Genomic DNA, 22,904 nt, shown 5'->3' on the forward strand with positions numbered 1-22,904 from the left:
AGGTATCGCCGCGGGGTCCGCGGGATTCGCCCGGCCCTTGTGGCTGGCCTCGGGGGTGGCGGCTCCGTCTCCTGGGGCTCCGGCGGTGGTCTCCTTCTCCATTCCAACGGCTCCCCTCGGTCTCCGGCACCTGCGGGCTGGGGGACAAACTCAGAGGCGGTGGGGTTTAAGGGTCGCCGTCCTCGTCGCCCCCGGCCCCGCCCGGGGCCCCTCGGAGCCCGGGGCTCCGTGGGGCCCATATACTGCGCGAGGCCCCCGGGCACGGGGGGTGGGGGGACCCCGGGGTTTCGGGGTACTTGGACGGCGGGGCTCCCCCCCTCGGGGGCTGCTCGCCACGGCTTCAGTCGGCGGATGTTGACCACCATCTCCCGGCCCCTCTCTCCTCCCTGAATCAGCACCGTCCATGGTGAGATCTGCCGTCTCACAATCCAGGGTCCTCGCCAGTAGGTGGTCAGCTTCCCCACCTGTCCGGCACCGACGCGGGGAGTGTACAGCCACACCTCGGAGCCCGCAGTGTAGAAGGGGGGCTCCATACGGGGTCGGGCGCCCTGCTCTTGCCGCTGGTGCGCGGCCTCTCCGTGCGGGTAGGCTCGGCCCCTGGCCTCTCGCAGGGTCTCCAGCAAGTGCTCCATGGGGTGGCTCCCTTCCTCCCGTTGCGGCGGAGGGACACCGAACAGCAGATCTGCGGGCAGGCGAGACTCGCGACCAAACATCATTAGGAACGGGGTCTGTCCTGTAGATGTGTGAACGGCGGTGGTGTAGGCGAACAGGGCATAGGGGAGGTGTTCGTCCCAGTCCTGTTGATTCGCGGCCGCCATGCGTTTAAGCTTCCCGGCCAGAGTCTGGTTCATCCTCTCTACCATCCCGTTCGCCTGGGGGTGATATGCCGTGGTTCGGTCCTTCTGGATCCCGAACTCTCGGCACAGCGCCTGGAATAGTTCGGCCTCGAATTCACTACCCTGGTCGGTAATGACTCGTTCGGGGATCCCGCACTTAAGTACGTAGTTTTCCACGAAGGCCCGGGCCACTACGAGGGCTGTTTTATCCGGGATAGCCACCGCCACGGGGTAGCGGGTGAAGTACTCCACCGCTACAAGAATATATCGGTTGCCCCGGTGAGATCGTGGAAAGGGCCCCTGCAGGTCGATTCCGACCAACTGATTCGTCCGACTGACTCGGAACGGCCTCAGGGGTACCTGGTACCTCGCCGGCTTTTGCCCACACTGCTGACAGGCCCGGCAGCCCTGCACCCAGGCGGCCACATCTTGCGCTAATTTGGGCCAGAGATACTGGCGACGCAGAGTCTCCCGGGTGCGCCGTTCCCCATCATGGCCCCCGAGCGGGTGGTCGTGTACCAGTCGTAGTAGTTGGGGCCGCACATGGGCGGGAACGCAGATGCACCCCGGCTGCCCAGCGTCGGCCAGTTCCCTCACCACCCCGTTTTCTACACACAACCGGGCATACAAACCGCTCCAGGGCCCTGGTAGTGCATCCTTCCTCTCTCGCAGTGCCGCCTCCACCGCCGCCAGATCCGGATCCCGCTGCTGGGTTTGTCGCAGCTGCTCGTCGTCCAAGCCCGGGAAGGCGCAGCCGACATCCTCTTGGATCCGCCCGGTTGGGGTGGGATGATCCGTCTGTCCCCGGGCTCCTTCTGCAGGGGTTCCTGCGGCGCACACTGCACTCTCTCTCGGGGGGGGGAGTTTAGTTTCCGCGCGCTCCTTGGGTTCTGCTGCCTGGCGGCAGCGTCCCCCCGTGAAGCACGGGCAGGCGTCTCCCTCCCTCGTCTCAGCGCGCACCGCGGGCCGTCTTGACAAGGCGTCCGCGTTCGCGTGTGTTCGCCCCGCTCGGTACTCGATCTGCAGGTTGTACTCCTGCAGCTGCGCCAGCCATCGAGCCATCTGCCCCCGCGGTTCCTTGAATGTAAGGAGGAACTGCAGTGCATAATGATCGGTGCGCACACGACATTTCCTGCCGTACAAGTACGGTCGGAACTGTTTACACGCGAAAATTACAGCATACAGTTCCTGACGGGTTACACAATAGTTCAGTTCGGCCCCGCTCAGGGTCCGACTGGCGTATGCGATGACCCGCTCCGTCCCACCCTGCACTTGCGACAGCACCGCGCCCAGCCCACTGCTGCAGGCGTCAGTGTCCAAAATAAAATCGGTGGTGAAATCTGGGAAAGCCAAGGTGGGGGTGTGGGTGAGGTGGTCTTTGAGTGTGGTGAAAGCCGTCTGGCAGGCCTCCGACCACTGATAGGGGTTCTTAGGGGAGGTGAGTTGGGTGAGGGGGCGTGCAATCTCACTGAATCCCTTTACAAATCGACGGTAATAAGTGGCGAGTCCCAAGAATGACCTGATCTCCGTCAGGTTCCTCGGCCGCGGCCAATCCACTACGGCACGCACCTTCTCGGGATCGGTGCTCACCCCTGCCTCGCTGACTCGGTGTCCGAGGTACCCCACCTCGCGTTGCGCAATGTAACACTTACGTGGCTTGAGCTTGAGATGGGCTGCTCGCAGTCGCTGGAATACTTCCCGCAGCCTGGACCAGTGTTCGGACAGCGACCTACTGAACACTATTACGTCGTCCAGGTAAATCAGGCACTGTTCCCACTGCAAGCCCCGCATCACCAACTCCATCAACCGCTGGAACGTCGCGGGCGCGTTAGTGAGTCCGAACGGCAACACTCGAAACTCAAACAGGCCCATCGGGGTGGTGAATGCTGTTTTTGGCCGATCCTCCTCCGTCATCTCCACCTGCCAGTAACCGGACGCCAGATCGAGGGTGGAAAAATACCGCGCTCCTGCGAGACTGTCGAAGGTGTCGTCGATGCGTGGGATGGGAAAAGCGTCGCCGAGGGTGACTGCGTTCAATTTTCGGTAATCAACGCAGAACCGAGTCGATCCGTCCTTTTTCGTTACCAGTACCACCGGGGCAGACCAAGGGCTCGCGGAGGGCTGAATTATGTTATCGCGTAGCATATCCGTGACTGCCTCTTTGATCTGGGTCCGTTCAGGCGCGCCCACTCGGTATGCGGGGAGTTTGATGGGTCGGGCTGCACCTGTGTCAATTTGGTGTTTGACCAGGTCGGTCCGGCCCACGTCCGAATCGTGCTCACTGAACACGTCGGCGTACTCCCGCAATAACCCGCGCAGCTGATCGGCCTCCCCCTTAGGTAAGGCTGCCCAAGGCACATGTAACGCATCCTGCAGGGGAACAATCTCGGCTCGGGGGGTCGGGCCGACCCGCCAGGCCAGATCCTGGCTGTCCTCGGGGCGGCCAGGGTCCTCCGCCCAGAGTGCGAACACCGAGTCGTTCGAGTGGCGAGCGTGCAGGGGGTGTACGGTGGCTACCGGGGTGCGTCGTCGTATCATTGCCGGGGTACTGTGTGGGTTAAACACACGTATAAACAGCCGGCCCCCATCTGCGTTTACCAGTGTGGCTGACCCTACCACCCCGTATCGCGATGCCAACTCTGGGTGAGGAGTCAGCATTACCTCGCCCGATGGTCGGTGGGTTGGGTCGGTGGAGAGGGTTGCCACTGGCACCAGCATCTCGGCGAGAGGCCCGATGGTGACGGCCGACACCAGCGTAGCGGCCACGGGTGTGAAGCGTGGGCGATTCGGCTCCTGTCCTAGGAACGGAATCCGCTCCCCGCTGCCCTCCACCGTAGCGCATCGTTGCCGGGGCTGTACGTTAAGTCCCAACTTTTCCAGGAGGTCCGTTCCTGCAATGCACTCGTGGCACAACACACTCGAAACGTAGAATTCCTGTGTGCACACCTGGTTTCCTAGACGGACCTCGAGGGAGACCTTCCCCAGCAACCCCATCCCGGCTCCGCTTGCCGTGTGCAGCGCGCGATCCGGGGCCTGCAGGCAGCCCACGTCCACCCCGAGCATGCTGCAGTGCGCGGCGCTCATGAGAGAGGCCACGGCGCCCGTGTCCAGCAGGATCCGGGTGCGCTGCCCGTTCACCTGGCCTTCCACCAGCGACGTGGCTCCCGTTATCCCTGCCACCAGCTCCCGCAGCCAATCGCCCGAGGTCCCCGCGCCCTTGGGTGTTGTTGTTGTAACCTGTTTATGGATCACTCGCTCGCCATTATTCTCATTACCGTCTATTTGTATCGGGACCGCGTCGATTGCACCCCTAGTTGGTCCGCTCACTAGGAGGCGTTGGAGTTTAACCCCCGCGCCTGCCTAGCTCGGGTGATTTCAGGACAGTCTCTCACTAGATGCCCTCGGCGATCACACATATAACATGCCCGGGGAGGGGGGGCGGCTCCGTAGTGGGCCCCCTGCCCACTCCCTCCCCCCCCATTACGCCGCTGTCCACCCTCCGCCTCTAGTCGGGCTACCCTCCCAGATAACCCTCCCACCGTGGCGCGTAGGTCCCCCATTTCGGATCGGATGGTCTCAACGGAGGATTGCAGTTTGGCCATATTTTTATTCGTTTCCTCACCTACTTGGTTTACCTTGTTGTCTATCTGGGTTACCTGGCCGGAGACATCCTTTATACCCGTTTGTATACCGGCAACCCATCCCGGGGTTGTCTCGCGGGACACTGGAGGCTCTCTTTCCCGGCCCCTTACCGTCCTCGCGAGCTCCTGTTCCTCCTCCTCGTCTTCCGAGAGCAGGCTCGCAATGGCGCGCTCTCGTCCCAGCCCCCGGAGCTGCGCGCGTTCGCTGTGAATTCTTTCACACTTACGTGCGCGCTCGACAAGGGTGTTAAAGGGAAGACGTGGGCAGCTCAGGTCTGGCTGCCACCACGCCGTGCGAGACAGGTACCGCTGGATTTTCTCGGCAGCCAGTTCCTCAATAACCTCCGTTGCGTACCCCGGGCGTGCGATCTTTGTTAACTCGCGCACATCCTCGGCGTAATCACGGAGATCTTCGCCAGGTTGGCGACGGCGCGCCTCTAAGGCCGATTTTGCTTCCTCCTCGTCACGCGTGCCAAAACGCTGATCGAGTCGGCGCATCAGCTCCTCTAGCTGTGTCTGTGCGCTCGCGGGTAACGCTTCTACAAAATCGGCTGCCCGCCCATCAAGATTCATATTAAGTTGACGTACTGCCTGCACGTCTGTCCATCCATTAATTTCCTTAGCCCCTAAGAGATTGCGGGCGAATGCCTTCCACGAAGGGGCCCCCCTGCCGGTAAATATTAGTCTTATTTTAGCGTGAGGTAACGCGGGGGTCCGTACCGCTTCTGACACCAATTTGTGGGGGTCGCTAGCCCCCGAGATCCCTCCCTCGATAATACTAACGGCCGGACTAACATCATCAATCGCCCCCCCGCTGCTAAGCGAACCGCCGCTAAGCTCCTCACCCATGGTGTGGGAGCCGTCACCCGAGGATTCCCCTCCACCGCGGGTCCGCGTAGCAGGCATAGTTAACCACGTACGCGCACACCCACACACAGCTCTGCACGGCACTCACCCAACACTGACCACTCACGTTAGGATCGCGCACCTGTGTTACACACGTCGTGAACTTACGCAAGTAACGAGCACACGCAAGCGGGGCACACGCCGACACAACGACTCAAGCCGCCGCCGCCGTGCGCGCGAGACAAATCGTACAACAATGCGCAGCCGATTACGCGCTCGAGCCGTGGGGTCGGGGGTCAGGGATCCACCACCGCGCCGCACTTTACGCAAGTAACGAGCACACGCAAGCGGGGCACACGCCGACACACAAAAGTGCTCTCCCCGGGCGTTAACGCACACACCCCCGTACCCGCACAATCGTACAGAGACCACGGCCTTTATGCATACGACCACACACTCGCGAATGCAGTGCACGCTAATACCACGTTCCAAAAACACCCAACAACACGGTTTTGTTACTACGCTCGAGATTTTATTAGCCCTTGCTAACCAACCGAGCCACCCGTGTGTGTGTGCGGGACAGCAAGGCGCTTCTAACCCACACTCTGGTGCCGTGTAGCCCTATTCTATGCTGCGCTCTCTGCTAAACCGCTTTCCTACTCGTCCTTACCCCGAACTAAACCTCTCCTACGGATCCTACCCTCCGCTCTGAGGTGTTGTAAGGCGCGCAACACGATACCGTCTGTAGTCCTTGGTGACCTTGCGGCGCTCAGATCGTCCTGCAGACAATCTAGCGGCTCGCCCGATGACTCCTTCGTCGCTGACCCCGTGTCCAAACTCCAGAAGAAGAGAGTCCCCTACTGCCCCTGCGTTTTCTTTTAAACTATTCACATCAAAGGCTAGGCGCCCCCGTCCCGACCGCCTTGGTCTCTCGACCAATCCTGAGCCTAGGATTTCCCGCTCTTTTGCGATCCCGCCGGCCTTTGAACTTTCGACCAATCAGTCGTCCCGGGTCCTGATCCCAGCTATCTGCCTTGCTGACCCGTGTTTGTGTTTGTATGCGTTTCTAACTGCGGGGCTCTCTGAGCTCGCCGTGGTCGTGCGATCTCAAATCCGCCCACGGCGCCGCAGTGTTACTTGGCCTGGGAAGGGTCCTGTCCAATTCCCTGGCCCTGAGAAACCGTGGGGTAACCCCCCTAGGGGGCCCTCGGGTGAAAACTCAGGGTAGGTGACCCGACCACGAGGCCCTACGTGGGTGCGGGTGCGTGTTTATGTGGGGGAGGTGATGGGGGGCAGTGCGGCGGTGGAAGCCGGGCGGCTCCCTGGCTCGGCCGAGCGGCCCCGTCGCTGTGGCACCACAAATCGTCCTTGTACGATACTTGTGTTGACGTGCACGCGCGAGTGCGGGAGGGGACGAGTCGTCGTGTCGGCGTGCGCCCCGCTCGCGTGTGCGGAACCGCGGTGCGCAGTGAAGCTGTTAGCTTGGTGCGAGCTTGCGTGTGCTCGTTACTTGCGTAAGCTCTCGGCGTGCGTAATCGGCGTGCCCCAGGTGCGCGATCGTAACGTGAGCGGCCAGCGCGGCGCAGAGCGGCGAAAGAATGGGTGTTGCGTGTGGAGCTGTATGTGGGTGCGCGCACGTTCACGACGTGGGTACTACAGGTGCGCGATCCTAGCGTGAGTGGTCAGGGTTGAGTGAGTGCCGCGCAGAGCTGTGTGTGGGTGTGCGCGTACGTAATTGACCATGCCTGCTACGCGGACCCGCGGTGGAGGGGAATCCTCGGGCGACGGCTCCCACACCATGGGTGAGGAGCCTAGCAGCGGTTCGCTTATCAGCGGGGGGGCGATTGATGATGTTAGCCCGGCCGTTAGCATTATCGAGGGAGGGATCTCGGGGGCTAGCGACCCCCGCAAATTGGTGTCAGAAGCGGTACGGACCCCCGCGTTACCTCACGCTAAAATAAGACTAATATTTACCGGCAGGGGGGCCCCTTCGTGGAAGGCATTCGCCCGCAATCTCTTAGGGGCTAAGGAAATTAATGGATGGACGGACGTGCAGGCAGTACGTCAACTTAATATGAATCTTGATGGGCGGGCAGCCGATTTTGTAGAAGCGTTACCCGCGAGCGCACAGACACAGCTAGAGGAGCTGATGCGCCGACTCGATCAGCGTTTTGGCACGCGTGACGAGGAGGAAGCAAAATCGGCCTTAGAGGCGCGCCGTCGCCAACCTGGCGAAGATCTCCGTGATTACGCCGAGGATGTGCGGGAGTTAACAAAGATCGCACGCCCGGGGTACGCAACTGAGGTTATTGAGGAACTGGCTGCCGAGAAAATCCAGCGGTACCTGTCTCGCACGGCGTGGTGGCAGCCAGACATGAGCTGCCCACGTCTTCCCTTTAACACCCTTGTCGAGCGCGCACGTAAGTGTGAAAGAATTCACAGCGAACGCGCGCAGCTCCGGGGGCTGGGACGAGAGCGCGCCATTGCATGCCTGCTCTCGGAAGACGAGGAGGAGGAACAGGAGCTCGCGAGGACGGTAAGGGGCCGGGAAAGAGAGCCTCCAGTGTCCCGCGAGACAACCCCGGGATGGGTTGCCGGTATACAAACGGGTATAAAGGATGTCTCCGGCCAGGTAACCCAGATAGACAACAAGGTAAACCAAGTAGGTGAGGAAACGAATAAAAATATGACCCAACTGCAATCCTCCGTTGAGACCATCCGATCCGAAATGGGGGACCTAGACTCCACGGTAGGAGGGCTAACTGGAAGGATAGCCCGACTAGAAGCCGAGTATGAGCAACAGCGCACGGGGGGAGGAGGGAGTGGGCAGAAAGTTCGCCACAGAGCCGCCACTCCTCCCAGGACGTGTTATGTGTGCGACCGTCGAGGGCATCTCATGAGGGACTGCCCTCAGCTCGCCCGTGCGAGGCCGATGCATAGGTCAAACACTAAGCCCCCCCTAGAGAGGGGACCACCGGGGGATGAAATCGACGTAGACCCGACCCAAACCAGCTGTAATAATAATGGCGAGCGAGTGATCCATAAACAGGTTACAACGACAACACCCAAGGGCGCAGGGACCTCGGGCGATTGGCTGCGGGAGCTGGTGGCAGGGATAACGGGAGCCACGTCGCTGGTGGAAGGCCAGGTGAACGGGCAGCGCACCCGGATCCTGTTGGACACGGGCGCCGTGGCCTCTCTCATGAGCGCCGCGCACTGCAGCATGCTCGGGGTGGACGTGGGCTGCCTGCAGGCCCCGGATCGCGCGCTGCACACGGCAAGCGGAGCCGGGATGGGGTTGCTGGGGAAGGTCTCCCTCGAGGTCCGTCTAGGAAACCAGGTGTGCACACAGGAATTCTACGTTTCGAGTGTGTTGTGCCACGAGTGCATTGCAGGAACGGACCTCCTGGAAAAGTTGGGACTTAACGTACAGCCCCGGCAACGATGCGCTACGGTGGAGGGCAGCGGGGAGCGGATTCCGTTCCTAGGACAGGAGCCGAATCGCCCACGCTTCACACCCGTGGCCGCTACGCTGGTGTCGGCCGTCACCATCGGGCCTCTCGCCGAGATGCTGGTGCCAGTGGCAACCCTCTCCACCGACCCAACCCACCGACCATCGGGCGAGGTAATGCTGACTCCTCACCCGGAATTGGCATCGCGATACGGGGTGGTAGGGTCAGCCACACTGGTAAACGCAGATGGGGGCCGGCTGTTTATACGTGTGTTTAACCCACACAGTACCCCGGCAATGATACGACGACGCACCCCGGTAGCCACCGTACACCCCCTGCACGCTCGCCACTCGAACGACTCGGTGTTCGCACTCTGGGCGGAGGACCCTGGCCGCCCCGAGGACAGCCAGGATCTGGCCTGGCGGGTCGGCCCGACCCCCCGAGCCGAGATTGTTCCCCTGCAGGATGCGCTACATGTGCCTTGGGCAGCCTTACCTAAGGGGGAGGCCGATCAGCTGCGCGGGTTATTGCGGGAGTACGCCGACGTGTTCAGTGAGCACGATTCGGACGTGGGCCGGACCGACCTGGTCAAGCACCAAATTGACACAGGTGCAGCCCGACCCATCAAACTCCCCGCATACCGAGTGGGCGCGCCTGAACGGACCCAGATCAAAGAGGCAGTCACGGATATGCTACGCGATAACATAATCCAGCCCTCCGCGAGCCCTTGGTCTGCCCCGGTGGTACTGGTAACGAAAAAGGACGGATCGACTCGGTTCTGCGTTGATTACCGAAAATTGAACGCAGTCACCCTCGGCGACGCTTTTCCCATCCCACGCATCGACGACACCTTCGACAGTCTCGCAGGAGCGCGGTATTTTTCCACCCTCGATCTGGCGTCCGGTTACTGGCAGGTGGAGATGACGGAGGAGGATCGGCCAAAAACAGCATTCACCACCCCGATGGGCCTGTTTGAGTTTCGAGTGTTGCCGTTCGGACTCACTAACGCGCCCGCGACGTTCCAGCGGTTGATGGAGTTGGTGATGCGGGGCTTGCAGTGGGAACAGTGCCTGATTTACCTGGACGACGTAATAGTGTTCAGTAGGTCGCTGTCCGAACACTGGTCCAGGCTGCGGGAAGTATTCCAGCGACTGCGAGCAGCCCATCTCAAGCTCAAGCCACGTAAGTGTTACATTGCGCAACGCGAGGTGGGGTACCTCGGACACCGAGTCAGCGAGGCAGGGGTGAGCACCGATCCCGAGAAGGTGCGTACCGTAGTGGATTGGCCGCGGCCGAGGAACCTGACGGAGATCAGGTCATTCTTGGGACTCGCCACCTATTACCGTCGGTTTGTAAAGGGATTCAGTGAGATTGCACGCCCCCTCACCCAACTCACCTCCCCTAAGAACCCCTATCAGTGGTCGGAGGCCTGCCAGACGGCTTTCACCACACTCAAAGACCACCTCACCCACACCCCCACCTTGGCTTTCCCAGATTTCACCACCGATTTTATTTTGGACACTGACGCCTGCAGCAGTGGGCTGGGCGCGGTGCTGTCGCAAGTGCAGGGTGGGACGGAGCGGGTCATCGCGTACGCCAGTCGGACCCTGAGCGGGGCCGAACTGAACTATTGTGTAACCCGTCAGGAACTGTATGCTGTAATTTTCGCGTGTAAACAGTTCCGACCGTACTTGTACGGCAGGAAATGTCGTGTGCGCACCGATCATTATGCACTGCAGTTCCTCCTTACATTCAAGGAACCGCGGGGGCAGATGGCTCGATGGCTGGCGCAGCTGCAGGAGTACAACCTGCAGATCGAGTACCGAGCGGGGCGGACACACGCGAACGCGGACGCCTTGTCAAGACGGCCCGCGGTGCGCGCTGAGACGAGGGAGGGAGACGCCTGCCCGTGCTTCACGGGGGGACGCTGCCGCCAGGCAGCAGAACCCAAGGAGCGCGCGGAAACTAAACTCCCCCCCCCGAGAGAGAGTGCAGTGTGCGCCACAGAGACCCTCGCAGGTGGCACTGAGGATCCCGTCGACCGCCCGGCAAGCGCGGGACCCGCGGCTCGGGACCCGATCGGACGGATCCAGGAGGACGTCGGCTGTGCCTTCCCGGGCCTAAACGACGAGCAGCTGAGACAGACCCAGCAGCGAGATCCCGATCTGGCGGCAGTGGAGGCGGCACTGCGGGAGGAAAAGAGCGCCCTACCAGGACCCTGGAGCGGTTTGTATGCCCGGTTGTGTGTGCAGAACGGAGTGGTACGGGAGTTAACCGAGGCCGGCCAGCCGGGGTGCATCTGTGTTCCTGCCCAGGTGCGACCCCAGCTGCTACGGCTGGTGCATGACCACCCACTTGGGGGCCACGATGGGGAACGACGTACTCGAGAGACCCTGCGTCGCCAGTATCTCTGGCCTAAATTGGCGCAAGATGTGGCCGCCTGGGTGCAGGGCTGCCGGGCCTGTCAGCAGTGTGGGCAAAAGCCGGCGAGGTACCAGGTACCCCTGAGGCCGTTCCGAGTCAGTCGGACGAATCAGTTGGTCGGAATCGACCTACAGGGCCCCTTTCCACGATCCCACCGGGGCAACCGATATATTCTCGTAGCGGTGGAGTACTTCACCCGCTACCCCGTGGCGGTGGCTATCCCGGATAAAACAGCCCTCGTAGTGGCCCGGGCCTTCGTGGAAAACTACGTACTTAAGTGCGGGATCCCCGAACGAGTCATTACCGACCAGGGAAGTGAATTCGAGGCCGAACTATTCCAGGCGCTGTGCCGAGAGTTCGGGATCCAGAAGGACCGAACCACGGCGTATCACCCCCAGGCGAACGGGATGGTAGAGAGGATGAACCAGACTCTGGCCGGGAAGCTTAAACGCATGGCGGCCGCGAATCAACAGGACTGGGACGAACACCTCCCCTATGCCCTGTTCGCCTACACCACCGCCGTTCACACATCTACAGGACAGACCCCGTTCCTAATGATGTTTGGTCGCGAGTCTCGCCTGCCCGCAGATCTGCTGTTCGGTGTCCCTCCGCCGCAACGGGAGGAAGGGAGCCACCCCGTGGAGCACTTGCTGGAGACCCTCCGAGGGGCCAGGGGCCGAGCCTACCCGCACGGAGAGGCCGCACACCAGCGGCAAGAGCAGGGCGCCCGACCCCGTATGGAGCCCCCCTTCTACACTGCGGGCTCCGAGGTGTGGCTGTACACTCCCCGCGTCGGTGCCGGACAGGTGGGGAAGCTGACCACCTACTGGCGAGGACCCTGGATTGTGAGACGGCAGATCTCACCATGGACGGTGCTGATTCAGGGAGGAGAGAGGGGCCGGGAGATGGTGGTCAACATCCGACGACTGAAGCCGTGGCGAGCAGCCCCCGAGGGGGGGAGCCCCGCCGGCCAAGTACCCCGAAACCCCGGGGTCCCCCCACCCCCCGTGCCCGGGGGCCTCGCGCAGTATATGGGCCCCACGGAGCCCCGGGCTCCGAGGGGCCCCGTGCGGGGCCAGGGGCGACGAGGACGGCGACCCTTAAACCCCACCGCCTCTGAGTTTGTTCCCCAGCCCGCAGGTGCCAGGGGCAGAGGGGAGCTGTTGGAATGGAGGAGGAGACCACCGCCGGAGCCCCAGGAGACGGAGCCGCCACCCCCGAGGCCAGCCACAAGGGCCGGGCGAATCCCGCGGACCCCGCGGCGATACCTCGTGGGGGCAACCCAGGCGAGGTGCTCCAGTCAACCCGGGACGGGGACTGGCACCCCGGGGGGCTATGTGGTGCCACAGCGACGGGGCTGCTCTGCTGAGCCAGGGAGCCGCCCGGCTTCCCCCACCGCACTGCCCCCCATCACCCCCCTCACATAAGCACACACCCGCACGCATTCCCCCCCCCCCCCATAGAGCTGGAAGGGAAGGTCACCTGATCGACCGGTTTTTATCCGAGAAACCCTTATCGGGAATAACTCTCACGGTTTCCGGCGATCAGGGAATTGGACGACCTCCCCCGTGCTACGTTGCGCCGCGGCGCTGCGACCAGCCTTAATATGGTGTGGTCGCGGCGTGGGGCATTCGGCCACCGCGGTTGAGGCGCATTTCCCCTCACACACACCCCCACGGGTCGACGAGACAGACGGAGGAGGGAGGGGACAGCATGAATAGCGAGACCGCAGGGGCTCTTGCGCATAGTCATGGAGGGTTGGGATCATTACGCTTGAGCGCGCAGGCCCCATTGTTAGGAAGGGTAAGGGAGTAATTAGGATGTACGCCGCCAACGCCGCTCACTGATTAGCAGATCAAAAGCGCCCGGAACCGCCGTGCGCGGGCTCGAGGTGCACGAGCCGATTGTTCAGCGCAGCATCCCTTTGAGGTAGGGAAGATAAATAGGGGGGCGCAAAGGGGAAATCGCTCTCTTACTCCGAGAAGCCAGCGTCCAAGACGGCCCCCAGCTCTGCCCTCCGGACGTCCGTGCGACGTGTCGAGGCAAGCAGCGAGGAAAACCCACAGAACGTCGAGTGCCTCAAACCGTGATTAAGGAGGTTAAAGTATTTCGTGAACGATAAATAGGGAATAGGTCCAGGGGAAGTAGGATAGACCAGCCTCGTCGACTCACACTGATCTTAACATCTAGTTCCAGGTAGGGCTAATAAAATCTCGAGCGTAGTAACAAAACCGTGTTGTTGGGTGTTTTTGAACGTGGTATTAGCGTGCACGGCATTCGCGGGTGTGTGGTCGTTGTATGCGTAAAGGCCGTGGTCTCTGTACGATTGTGCGGGTACGGAGGTGCGTGTGTTAACGCCCGGGGAGAGCACTTTTGTGTGTTGGCGTGCCTACGCCGCCGTGTGAGAGGAGAATCGTCCTTGTACGATACTTGTGTTGACGTGCACGCGCGAGTGCGGGAGGGGACGAGTCGTCGTGTCGGCGTGCGCCCCGCTCGCGTGTGCGGAACCGCGGTGCGCAGTGAAGCTGTTAGCTTGGTGCGAGCTTGCGTGTGCTCGTTACTTGCGTAAGCTCTCGGCGTGCGTAATCGGCGTGCCCCAGGTGCGCGATCGTAACGTGAGCGGCCAGCGCGGCGCAGAGCGGCGAAAGAATGGGTGTCGCGTGTGGAGCTGTATGTGGGTGCGCGCACGTTCACGACGTGGGTACTACAGGTGCGCGATCCTAGCGTGAGTGGTCAGGGTTGAGTGAGTGCCGCGCAGAGCTGTGTGTGGGTGTGCGCGTACGTAATTGACCATGCCTGCTACGCGGACCCGCGGTGGAGGGGAATCCTCGGGCGACGGCTCCCACACCATGGGTGAGGAGCCTAGCAGCGGTTCGCTTATCAGCGGGGGGGCGATTGATGATGTTAGCCCGGCCGTTAGCATTATCGAGGGAGGGATCTCGGGTGCTAGCGACCCCCGCAACTGCACTTCATTGGAAACAGTAATACGTAAAAATGTCGGAAAGAGGCGATCACAAGGATAGATATCTATTCTCTTGGCATTGAGATGATGATCATCAATTATACTGCACGAGTCATCCATGCTAGGCGCTTACTTTTACATATATGTACACGTGCAAAATGTTAGTTCCTGCCCGAAAATACAACCACGAATTAAATATATTGCATTGCAAGGTTTTGGCGCCAAATATCCAATGTAATATCTGAATGGGCTGCAGATGAAATCAATGGACAAACAAGTCCAATAAATGCCTGCTGGTGAATATGATGTGCCATGAATATTGTTATCGCTTTTATTCACGTTGAAACAGGTCAAAATGCGATCGATCTCTCCATTTCAATGAGCGAACAATGTCCCCGCGTGAACCGGGACTTTGTTGGAAGTTTCGTTTTGTACTCCTGCTAGGACTGGTAATAGCAGGTTCGGAGAGGTGGGTGGCTCTGAAAAGAGCCTTTGTAATTAATGGTGGAGTCGAGGCTTCACTTGGAGCTTGTGTATTTGGTGACGGCCTTGGTGCCCTCCGACACGGCGTGCTTGGCCAGCTCGCCGGGGAGCAGCAGTCGCACTGCGGTCTGGATCTCCCGAGAGGTGATGGTGGAGCGTTTGTTGTAGTGCGCCAGGCGGGACGCCTCGGAAGCGATGCGCTCAAAGATGTCGTTGACGAACGAGTTCATGATGCTCATTGCCTTGGACGAGATGCCGGTATCGGGGTGCACCTGCTTCATCACCTTGTAGATGTAAATGGCGTAGCTCTCCTTCCTGCGGTGGCGTCGCTTCTTGCCATCCTTGCGCGTAGCCTTGGTCACAGCCTTCTTGGAGCCCTTCTTGGGAGCAGGAACCTTAGCCGGCCCAGCGCTCTTTGATGCGGGAGGATCGGGCATGTCGACGCGTCGTAGGCAGCTTCGGGTCAGTTCACAACAGACGGGAAGCGAATGTGGATGTCGGTCGCGCGTTGAGCTCCTTTTATAGGAGGCGAGATGCAAATCAGAGGATCGTAGTGCGCGGCGCTGCTGAGTGGCTCTTTTAGTACCATCCCTCTCCATCAGCCTCCAATGAGAAACGCGGACGCGATGTTCACTTTAATATAGTTTTTACTGCAAAAATGACTTGTGAATATAACACAATGTAATGTCCAAACATGTATATTAGTGAATTGCAGCCATGGCCATTGATTTTGTTTTAAAAAGGATGACTAGAAAACCCAATACAGTATATTGTTTTGAGTGTGGGTTTTTTTGTTTCTTACGAAGGATTGTTTCACAACTCGTCTAATACGGCACACGGGCGTTTTATGAACGCAATTTGGATAAATACAAGCGCTCGGTGGAGAAAAATAACTTCGCTGTTGTGCTGTACAGGTGGAGATTAGCGTTCCGGCACGCTACGTCAATTAGGACGAGTGTGCTGTAAGATTGTGGCGCCAAATGCTCTACGTAATATCGGAATCGGCTGCAGCTGGAAATTATTCACGCAAAAATACCAGAAATGGGTACTGTATTAATGCGTTCAAGAATTACGCCTTGTTAAATGTGACGTGTCGTGAATATCATGATTTCTTTCATTCATGTGGAAGCAGATGAAGATTCGCCAACTCAACAAGCAAACGTCCACCACGCTCACGAGGAATTGGCGCGCAATAACCCAGGACATGTGCTCCATTTAGAAAGTGTTTGGCAACACTGGCGCAAGCAGTTTCGAAGAGGTGGGTGGCTCTGAAAAGAGCCTTTGGGTTGGCTTAATGTGCGAGAGATGGGCGCTCAGCCTCCGAAGCCGTAGAGAGTGCGGCCCTGGCGCTTGAGGGCGTAGACCACGTCCATGGCGGTGACGGTCTTGCGCTTGGCGTGCTCCGTGTAGGTGACGGCGTCGCGGATGACGTTCTCAAGGAAGACCTTCAGGACGCCGCGGGTCTCCTCGTAGATGAGGCCCGAGATGCGCTTCACACCGCCGCGGCGAGCGAGGCGGCGGATGGCGGGCTTGGTGATGCCCTGGATGTTGTCGCGCAGCACCTTGCGATGGCGTTTTGCGCCTCCCTTGCCGAGCCCCTTACCGCCTTTACCGCGTCCAGACATTGCGACTACTTCTGACAAAGCACGCGAGAGACATGCGCGCTCAGCTTGCAGCAGCAGCCACCTTTATATCCGAAGCGTGGTGACGTCACCGACCACCCCTGCCCTCCGCGATGGCTCCGCCTTAAACCTTCGACATTTAACCTCTGTGACGAAGAAAACCCTCCACCGTCGTCAAAAACACTTCCGTGACATGTACAATATGCGACGTTTTGGGCAATGACCCTTCTTCGAAGCACTCTGTAATGATATTGGCACACCCGCAGCGAACGCGAGAGGAACGCAATCTGTTGCAAGATTGCACGTGGAGTGAATAATCGGTGTAAGGTCTTGTTTTCAAGTGAACAAGATGAACTAACTTTATAATCGTGTGAAGCTAAACGGCTTCCAACACAATAGTTGAGTGAACGTCACCAACTAGTTCTCCCAAAGTAAGAAAGACATTTATTTTAATAGAGAAGTTTAGATGGTGCACCGCAATGTTTACAAAACAAAAACAAAGTGAAAAGGCGAGAACGAGCGAATGAAGGCAAATTGAGTAAAGCTGTCTGGAATCAATACATTTTTAGACTAAATTCCATATTTGGCACCAGTAACATGATGACGGAATGAAGAGGTGCAACACATAATCAAAATTGGAGGTTCGTCAAGAATGCATCGATTTGAATCTGGATTTAGATTAGAATCGCCAGCGAGAATGCTGACGTCGCTGACATTACTCTGCACCCAGTTCGAGTGAGGGAGCTGCCACCCGCCCCGCCTGTGTTTATGATTACTGCTTTCGGGCTCGATTACTCCCATCACATCAATGCTTAAAACACATCGAGTGGGTAAAATGTTATACAGTTAATTTGGCGAATGTACGAAACTTATCCAATCTACACAAATCCTCACGATTGAACTGCACCAAGCGTCGAGCTCCTTGATCAGGGCCGAGTCAAGGCGAGCAACCAACGCCACGCCGTGAATGGGTTTGACTTACAGAATATGGCACGCATTCAACAGCAACGTAATACTGTGGTGCCATAGCGACGGGGCCGCTCGGCCGAGCCAGGGAGCCGCCCGGCTTCCACCGCCGCACTGCCCCCCATCACCCCCCCCCACATAAACACGCACCCGCACCCACGTAGGGCCTCGTGGTCGGGTCACCTACCCTGAGTTTTCACCCGAGGGCCCCCTAGGTGGGTTACCCCACGGTTTCTCAGGGCCAGGGAATTGGACAGGACCCTTCCCAGGCCAAGTAACACTGCGGCGCCGTGGGCGGATTTGAGATCGCACGACCACGGCGAGCTCAGAGAGCCCCGCAGTTAGGCAGATAGCTGGGATCAGGACCCGGGACGACTGATTGGTCGAAAGTTCAAAGGCCGGCGGGATCGCAAAAGAGCGGGAAATCCTAGGCTCAGGATTGGTCGAGAGACCAAGGCGGTCGGGACGGGGGCGCCTAGCCTTTGATGTGAATAGTTTAAAAGAAAACGCAGGGGCAGTAGGGAACTCTCTTCTTCTGGAGTTTGGACACGGGGTCAGCGACGAAGGAATCATCGGGCGAGCCGCTAGATTGTCTGCAGGACGATCTGAGCGCCGCAAGGTCACAAAGGACTACAGACGGTATCGTGTTGCGCGCCTTACAACACCTCAGAGCGGAGAGTAGGATCCGTAGGAGAGGGTTAGTTCGGGGTAAGGACGAGTAGGAAAGCGGTTTAGCAGAGAGCGCAGCATAGAATAGGGCTACACGGCACCAGAGTGTGGGTTAGAAGCGCCTTGCTGGCCCGCACACACACACGGGTGGCTCGGTTGGTTAGCAAGGGCTAATAAAATCTCGAGCGTAGTAACAAAACCGTGTTGTTGGGTGTTTTTGGAACGTGGTATTAGCGTGCACTGCATTCGCGAGTGTGTGGTCGTTGTATGCATAAAGGCCGTGGTCTCTGTACGATTGTGCGGGTACGGAGGTGTGTGCGTTAACGCCCGGGGAGAGCACTTTTGTGTGTTGGCGTGACTACGCAGCCGTGTGAGAGGAGAATCGTCCTTGTACGATATTTGTGTTGACGTGCACGCGCGAGTGGGGGAGAGGACGAGTCGTCGTGTCGGCGTGTGCCCCGCTTGCGTGTGCTCGTTACTTGCGTAAAGTGCGGCGCGGTGGTGGACCCCTGACCCCCGACCCCGCGGCTCGAGCGCGTAATCGGCTGCGCATTGTTGTACGGTTTGTCTCGCGCGCACGGCGGCGGCGGCTTGAGTCGTTGTGTCGGCGTGTGCCCCGCTTGCGTGTGCTCGTTACTTGCGTAAGCTCTCGGCGTGCGTAATCGGCGTACCCCAGGTGCGCGATCGTAACGTGAGCGGCCAGCGCGGCGCAGAGCGGCGCAAGAGTGGGTATCGCGTGTGGAGCTGTATGTGTGTGCGCGCACGTTCACGACGTGTGTACCACAGGTGCGCGATCCTAACGTGAGTGGTCAGTGTTGGGTGAGTGCCGTGCAGAGCTGTGTGTGGGTGTGCGCGTACGTGGTTAACCATGCCTGCTACGCGGACCCGCGGTGGAGGGGAATCCTCGGGTGACGGCTCCCACACCCTGGGTGAGGAGCCTAGCGGCGGTTCGCTTAGCAGCGGGGGGGCGATTGATGATGTTAGTCCGGCCGTTAGTATTATCGAGGGAGGGATCTCGGGGGCTAGCGACCCCCACAAATTGGTGTCGGAAGCGGTACGGACCCCCGCGTTACCTCACGCTAAAATAAGACTGATATTTACCGGCCGGGGGGCCCCTTCGTGGAAGGCATTCGCCCGCAATCTCTTAGGGGCCAAGGAAATTAATGGATGGACGGACGCGCAGGCAGTACGTCAACTTAATATGAATCTTGATGGGCGGGCAGCCGATTTTGTAGAAGCGTTACCCGCGAGCGCACAGACACAGCTAGAGGAGCTGATGCGCCGACTCGATCAGCGTTTTGGCACGCGTGACGAGGAGGAAGCAAAATCGGCCTTAGAGGCGCGCCGTCGCCAACCTGGCGAAGATCTACGTGATTACGCCGAGGATGTGCGCGAGTTAACAAAGATCGCACGCCCGGGGTACGCAACTAATGTTATTGAGGAACTGGCCGCCGAGAAAATCCAGCGGTACCTGTCTCGCACGGCGTGGTGGCAGCCAGACATGAGCTGCCCACGTCTTCCCTTTAACGCCCTTGTCGAGCGCGCACGTAAGTGTGAAAGAATTCACAGCGAACGCGCGCAGCTCCGGGGGCTGGGACGAGAGCGCGCCATTGCGAGCCTGCTCTCGGAAGACGAGGAGGAGGAACAGGAGCTCGCGAGGACGGTAAGGGGCCGGGAAAGAGAGCCTTCAGTGTCCCGCGAGACAACCCCGGGATGGGTTGCCGGTATACAAACGGGTATAAAGGATGTCTCCGGCCAGGTAACCCAGGTAGGTGACAGGGTAACCCAGGTAGGTGACAGGGTAACCCAAGTAGACAACAAGGTAACCCAAGTACGGGCACACATGACTGCGCTGGAGACAATGGTAGAGACGGTCCAGGCCGAGGTAGGAGGATTAACTGGGAGAGTGGCTCGACTGGATGCAGAGTCGGGGCAGCGGCGTGCCGGAGGGGGGATAGGGAACGGACGGGGGGGCTCCTACGGGACGGCCCCCCGTGCGTGTTACCTGTGTGACCGGCGAGGGCATCTCGTGAGAGACTGTCCGCAGATCGCCCGCGCTAGAAACGCGCCGGGGTTAAACCCCAACGCCCCCTAGAGAGTGGACCATCTGGGGGTGCATTCGAAGCGGTCCCGATGCAAAAAGACGGTAATAATGGCGAGCGAGTGATCTCCACACAGGTTCCAACAACAACGCCCACGGAAACGGTGACTCCTGGCGACTGGCTACGGGAGCTGGTGGCGGGGATCACGGGGGCCACGTCGCTGGTGGAAGGGGAGGTAAACGGAGTGCGTACCCGAATTCTGCTGGACACGGGGGCAGTGGCCTCGCTCGTGAGCGCAGCGCACTGCAGCGCGATCGGGGTCGACGTGCGTCACCTGCAGGCACCGGACCGCGCGCTGCACACGGCGAGCGGAGCCGGAATGGGGCTGCTGGGGAGAGCCACCCTAGAGGTCCGCATAGGCAGTCAGGTGTGCACCCAGGAGTTCTACGTGTCGAGTGCGTTGTGTCACGAGTGTATCGCAGGTACCGACCTCTTAGAACGGCTGGGACTCAACGTGCAACCCCGCCAGCGATGCGCCACCATGGAGAGCAACGGCGAGCGGATACCGTTCCTGGGACGAGAACCAACGCGCCCCCGCTTCGCACCTGTGGCCGCTATCCTGGCGACGGCAGTCACCATCGGCCCGCTCACCGAGATGCTGGTGCCGGTGGCAACATCCCCCACCGACCCCGCGCTCCGACCATCAGGAGAGGTAATGCTAACTCCTCACCCGGAGTTGGCAAAACGGTATGGGATAGTGGGATCCGCCACGTTGGTAAACGCAGATGGGGACCGATTGTTTATGTGGATGTTTAACCCCCACAGTACCCCAGCGATACTGCGGCGGCGCACCCCGATAGCCACCGTACACCCCCTGCACGCACGCCACTCTGACGACTCGGTGTTCGCACTCTGGGCTGAGGACCCCGGGCGTCCTGAGGGTGACCAGGACCTGGCATGGCGAGTCGGCCCGACTCCCCAAGCCGAGGTCGTTCCCCTGCTCGACGCGTTACATGTACCATGGGCGGATTTACCTAAGGGAGAGGCCGATCGGCTGCGCGAGTTACTGCGGGAGTATGCCGACGTATTCAGTGAACACGACTCGGACGTGGGTCGGACCGAACTTGTTAAGCACCAAATTGACACCGGTGCAGCCCGACCCATCAAACTCCCTGCGTACCGAGTGGGCGCACCCGAACGCGCCCAAATCAAAGAGGCAGTTGGGGACATGCTTCGCGATAACATAATTCAGCCCTCGGCGAGCCCCTGGTCAGCCCCAGTGGTACTAGTAACGAAAAAGGATGGGTCAACTCTGTTCTGCGTCGATTACCGTAAACTAAATGCAGTCACGCTCGGCGATGCCTTCCCCATACCCCGCATCGACGACACCTTCGACAGCCTCGCCGGAGCGCGATATTTTTCCACCCTCGATCTCGCGTCCGGGTACTGGCAGGTGGAGATGGCGGAGGAGGATCGGCCGAAAACCGCATTCACCACCCCGATGGGACTATTCGAGTTTCGAGTACTCCCGTTCGGACTCACCAATGCGCCTGCGACGTTCCAGCGGCTGATGGAGTTGGTGATGCGGGGCTTGCAATGGGAACAGTGCCTGATTTACTTGGACGATGTGATAGTGTTCAGTAGATCTTTGTCTGAGCATTGGTCCAGGCTTCGAGAGGTGTTCCAGCGACTGCGAGCGGCTCATCTCAAGCTCAAGCCACGTAAGTGTTACATCGCACAACGCGAGGTGGGGTACCTCGGGCATCGCGTCAGCGAGGCAGGCGTGCACACCGATCCGGAGAAGGTACGCGCCGTAGTGGAGTGGCCACGGCCAAGGAATCTGACGGAGATCAGATCATTTTTGGGGCTCGCCACCTATTATCGTCGATTTGTAAAGGGATTCAGTGAGATTGCACGCCCTCTCACCCAACTCACCTCCCCTAAGCACCCCTACCAGTGGACGGGGGCCTGCCAGACGGCCTTCACCACTCTCAAAGATCACCTCACCCACGCCCCCACCCTCGCTTTCCCCGATTTTACCACCGATTTTATTTTGGACACCGACGCCTGCAGCAGCGGGCTGGGCGCGGTGTTGTCACAGGTACAGGATGGGACGGAACGAGCCATCGCGTACGCCAGCCGGACCTTGAGTGGGGCCGAGCTGAACTATTGCGTGACCCGCCAAGAGTTGTACGCCGTAATTTTCGCATGCAAACAGTTCCGGCCGTATTTGTACGGCAGGAGATGTCGCGTACGCACTGACCATTATGCTCTGCAGTTCCTTCTTACATTCAAGGAGCCGCGGGGGCAGATGGCCCGGTGGTTGGCGCAGTTGCAGGAGTACAACCTGCAAATCGAGTATCGGGCTGGCCGGACGCATGCAAACGCGGACGCCTTGTCGAGGCGACCCACGGTGTTCGCCGAGACGAGGGCGGAGGAGGCTTGCCCGTGTTTCACGGGGGGACGCTGCCGGCAGGCAACGGACCCCCGAGAGGCTGCGGCCACTGACCCCCCCCCAGCGAGAGAGAGTGCAGTGTGCGCCACAGAGACCCTCGCAGGTGGCACCGAGGATCCCGTCGACCGCCCGGCAAGCGCGGGACCCGCAGCTCGGGACCCGATCGGACGGATCCAGGAGGACGTCGGCTGCGCCTTCCCGGGCCTGAACGACGAGCAGCTGAGACAGACCCAGCAGCGAGATCCGGATCTGGCGGCGGTGGAGGCGGCACTGCGAGAGAAGGAGGATGCACTACCAGGGCCCTGGAGCGGTTTGTATGCCCGGTTGTGTGTGGAAAACGGGGTGGTGAGGGAACTGGCCGACGCTGGGCAGCCTGGGTGCATCTGCGTTCCCGCCCATGTGCGACCCCAACTACTACGACTGGTACACGACCACCCGCTCGGGGGCCATGATGGGGAACGGCGCACCCGGGAGACTCTGCGTCACCAGTATCTCTGGCCTAAATT

At 59.9% G+C, this 22,904-nt stretch overlaps 2 protein-coding genes across 2 annotated transcripts; both read right to left on the reverse strand.

Annotated features, from left to right (window-relative positions):
- Positions 1 to 14,679: 14,679 nt before the first annotated feature.
- On the reverse strand, positions 14,680 to 15,081 carry LOC144948728 (histone H2B type 3-B). Its single transcript, XM_078878393.1, has one exon. The coding sequence runs from the start codon at positions 15,079 to 15,081 to the stop codon at positions 14,680 to 14,682; it is 402 nt and encodes a 133-aa protein (XP_078734519.1).
- A 565-nt stretch (positions 15,082 to 15,646) lies between these two features.
- LOC144948745 (histone H4) lies at positions 15,647 to 16,353 on the reverse strand. Its single transcript, XM_078878396.1, has one exon. It carries the CDS (start codon positions 16,267 to 16,269, stop codon positions 15,958 to 15,960), a length of 312 nt encoding a protein of 103 aa, XP_078734522.1. The 5' UTR covers positions 16,270 to 16,353; the 3' UTR covers positions 15,647 to 15,957.
- Between the last annotated feature and the right edge of the window lie 6,551 nt (positions 16,354 to 22,904).

The sequence above is a fragment of the Lampetra fluviatilis genome, chromosome 3 (assembly GCF_964198595.1).
Source record: "Lampetra fluviatilis chromosome 3, kcLamFluv1.1, whole genome shotgun sequence".
NCBI classification, from domain to species: Eukaryota; Metazoa; Chordata; class Hyperoartia; order Petromyzontiformes; family Petromyzontidae; genus Lampetra; species Lampetra fluviatilis.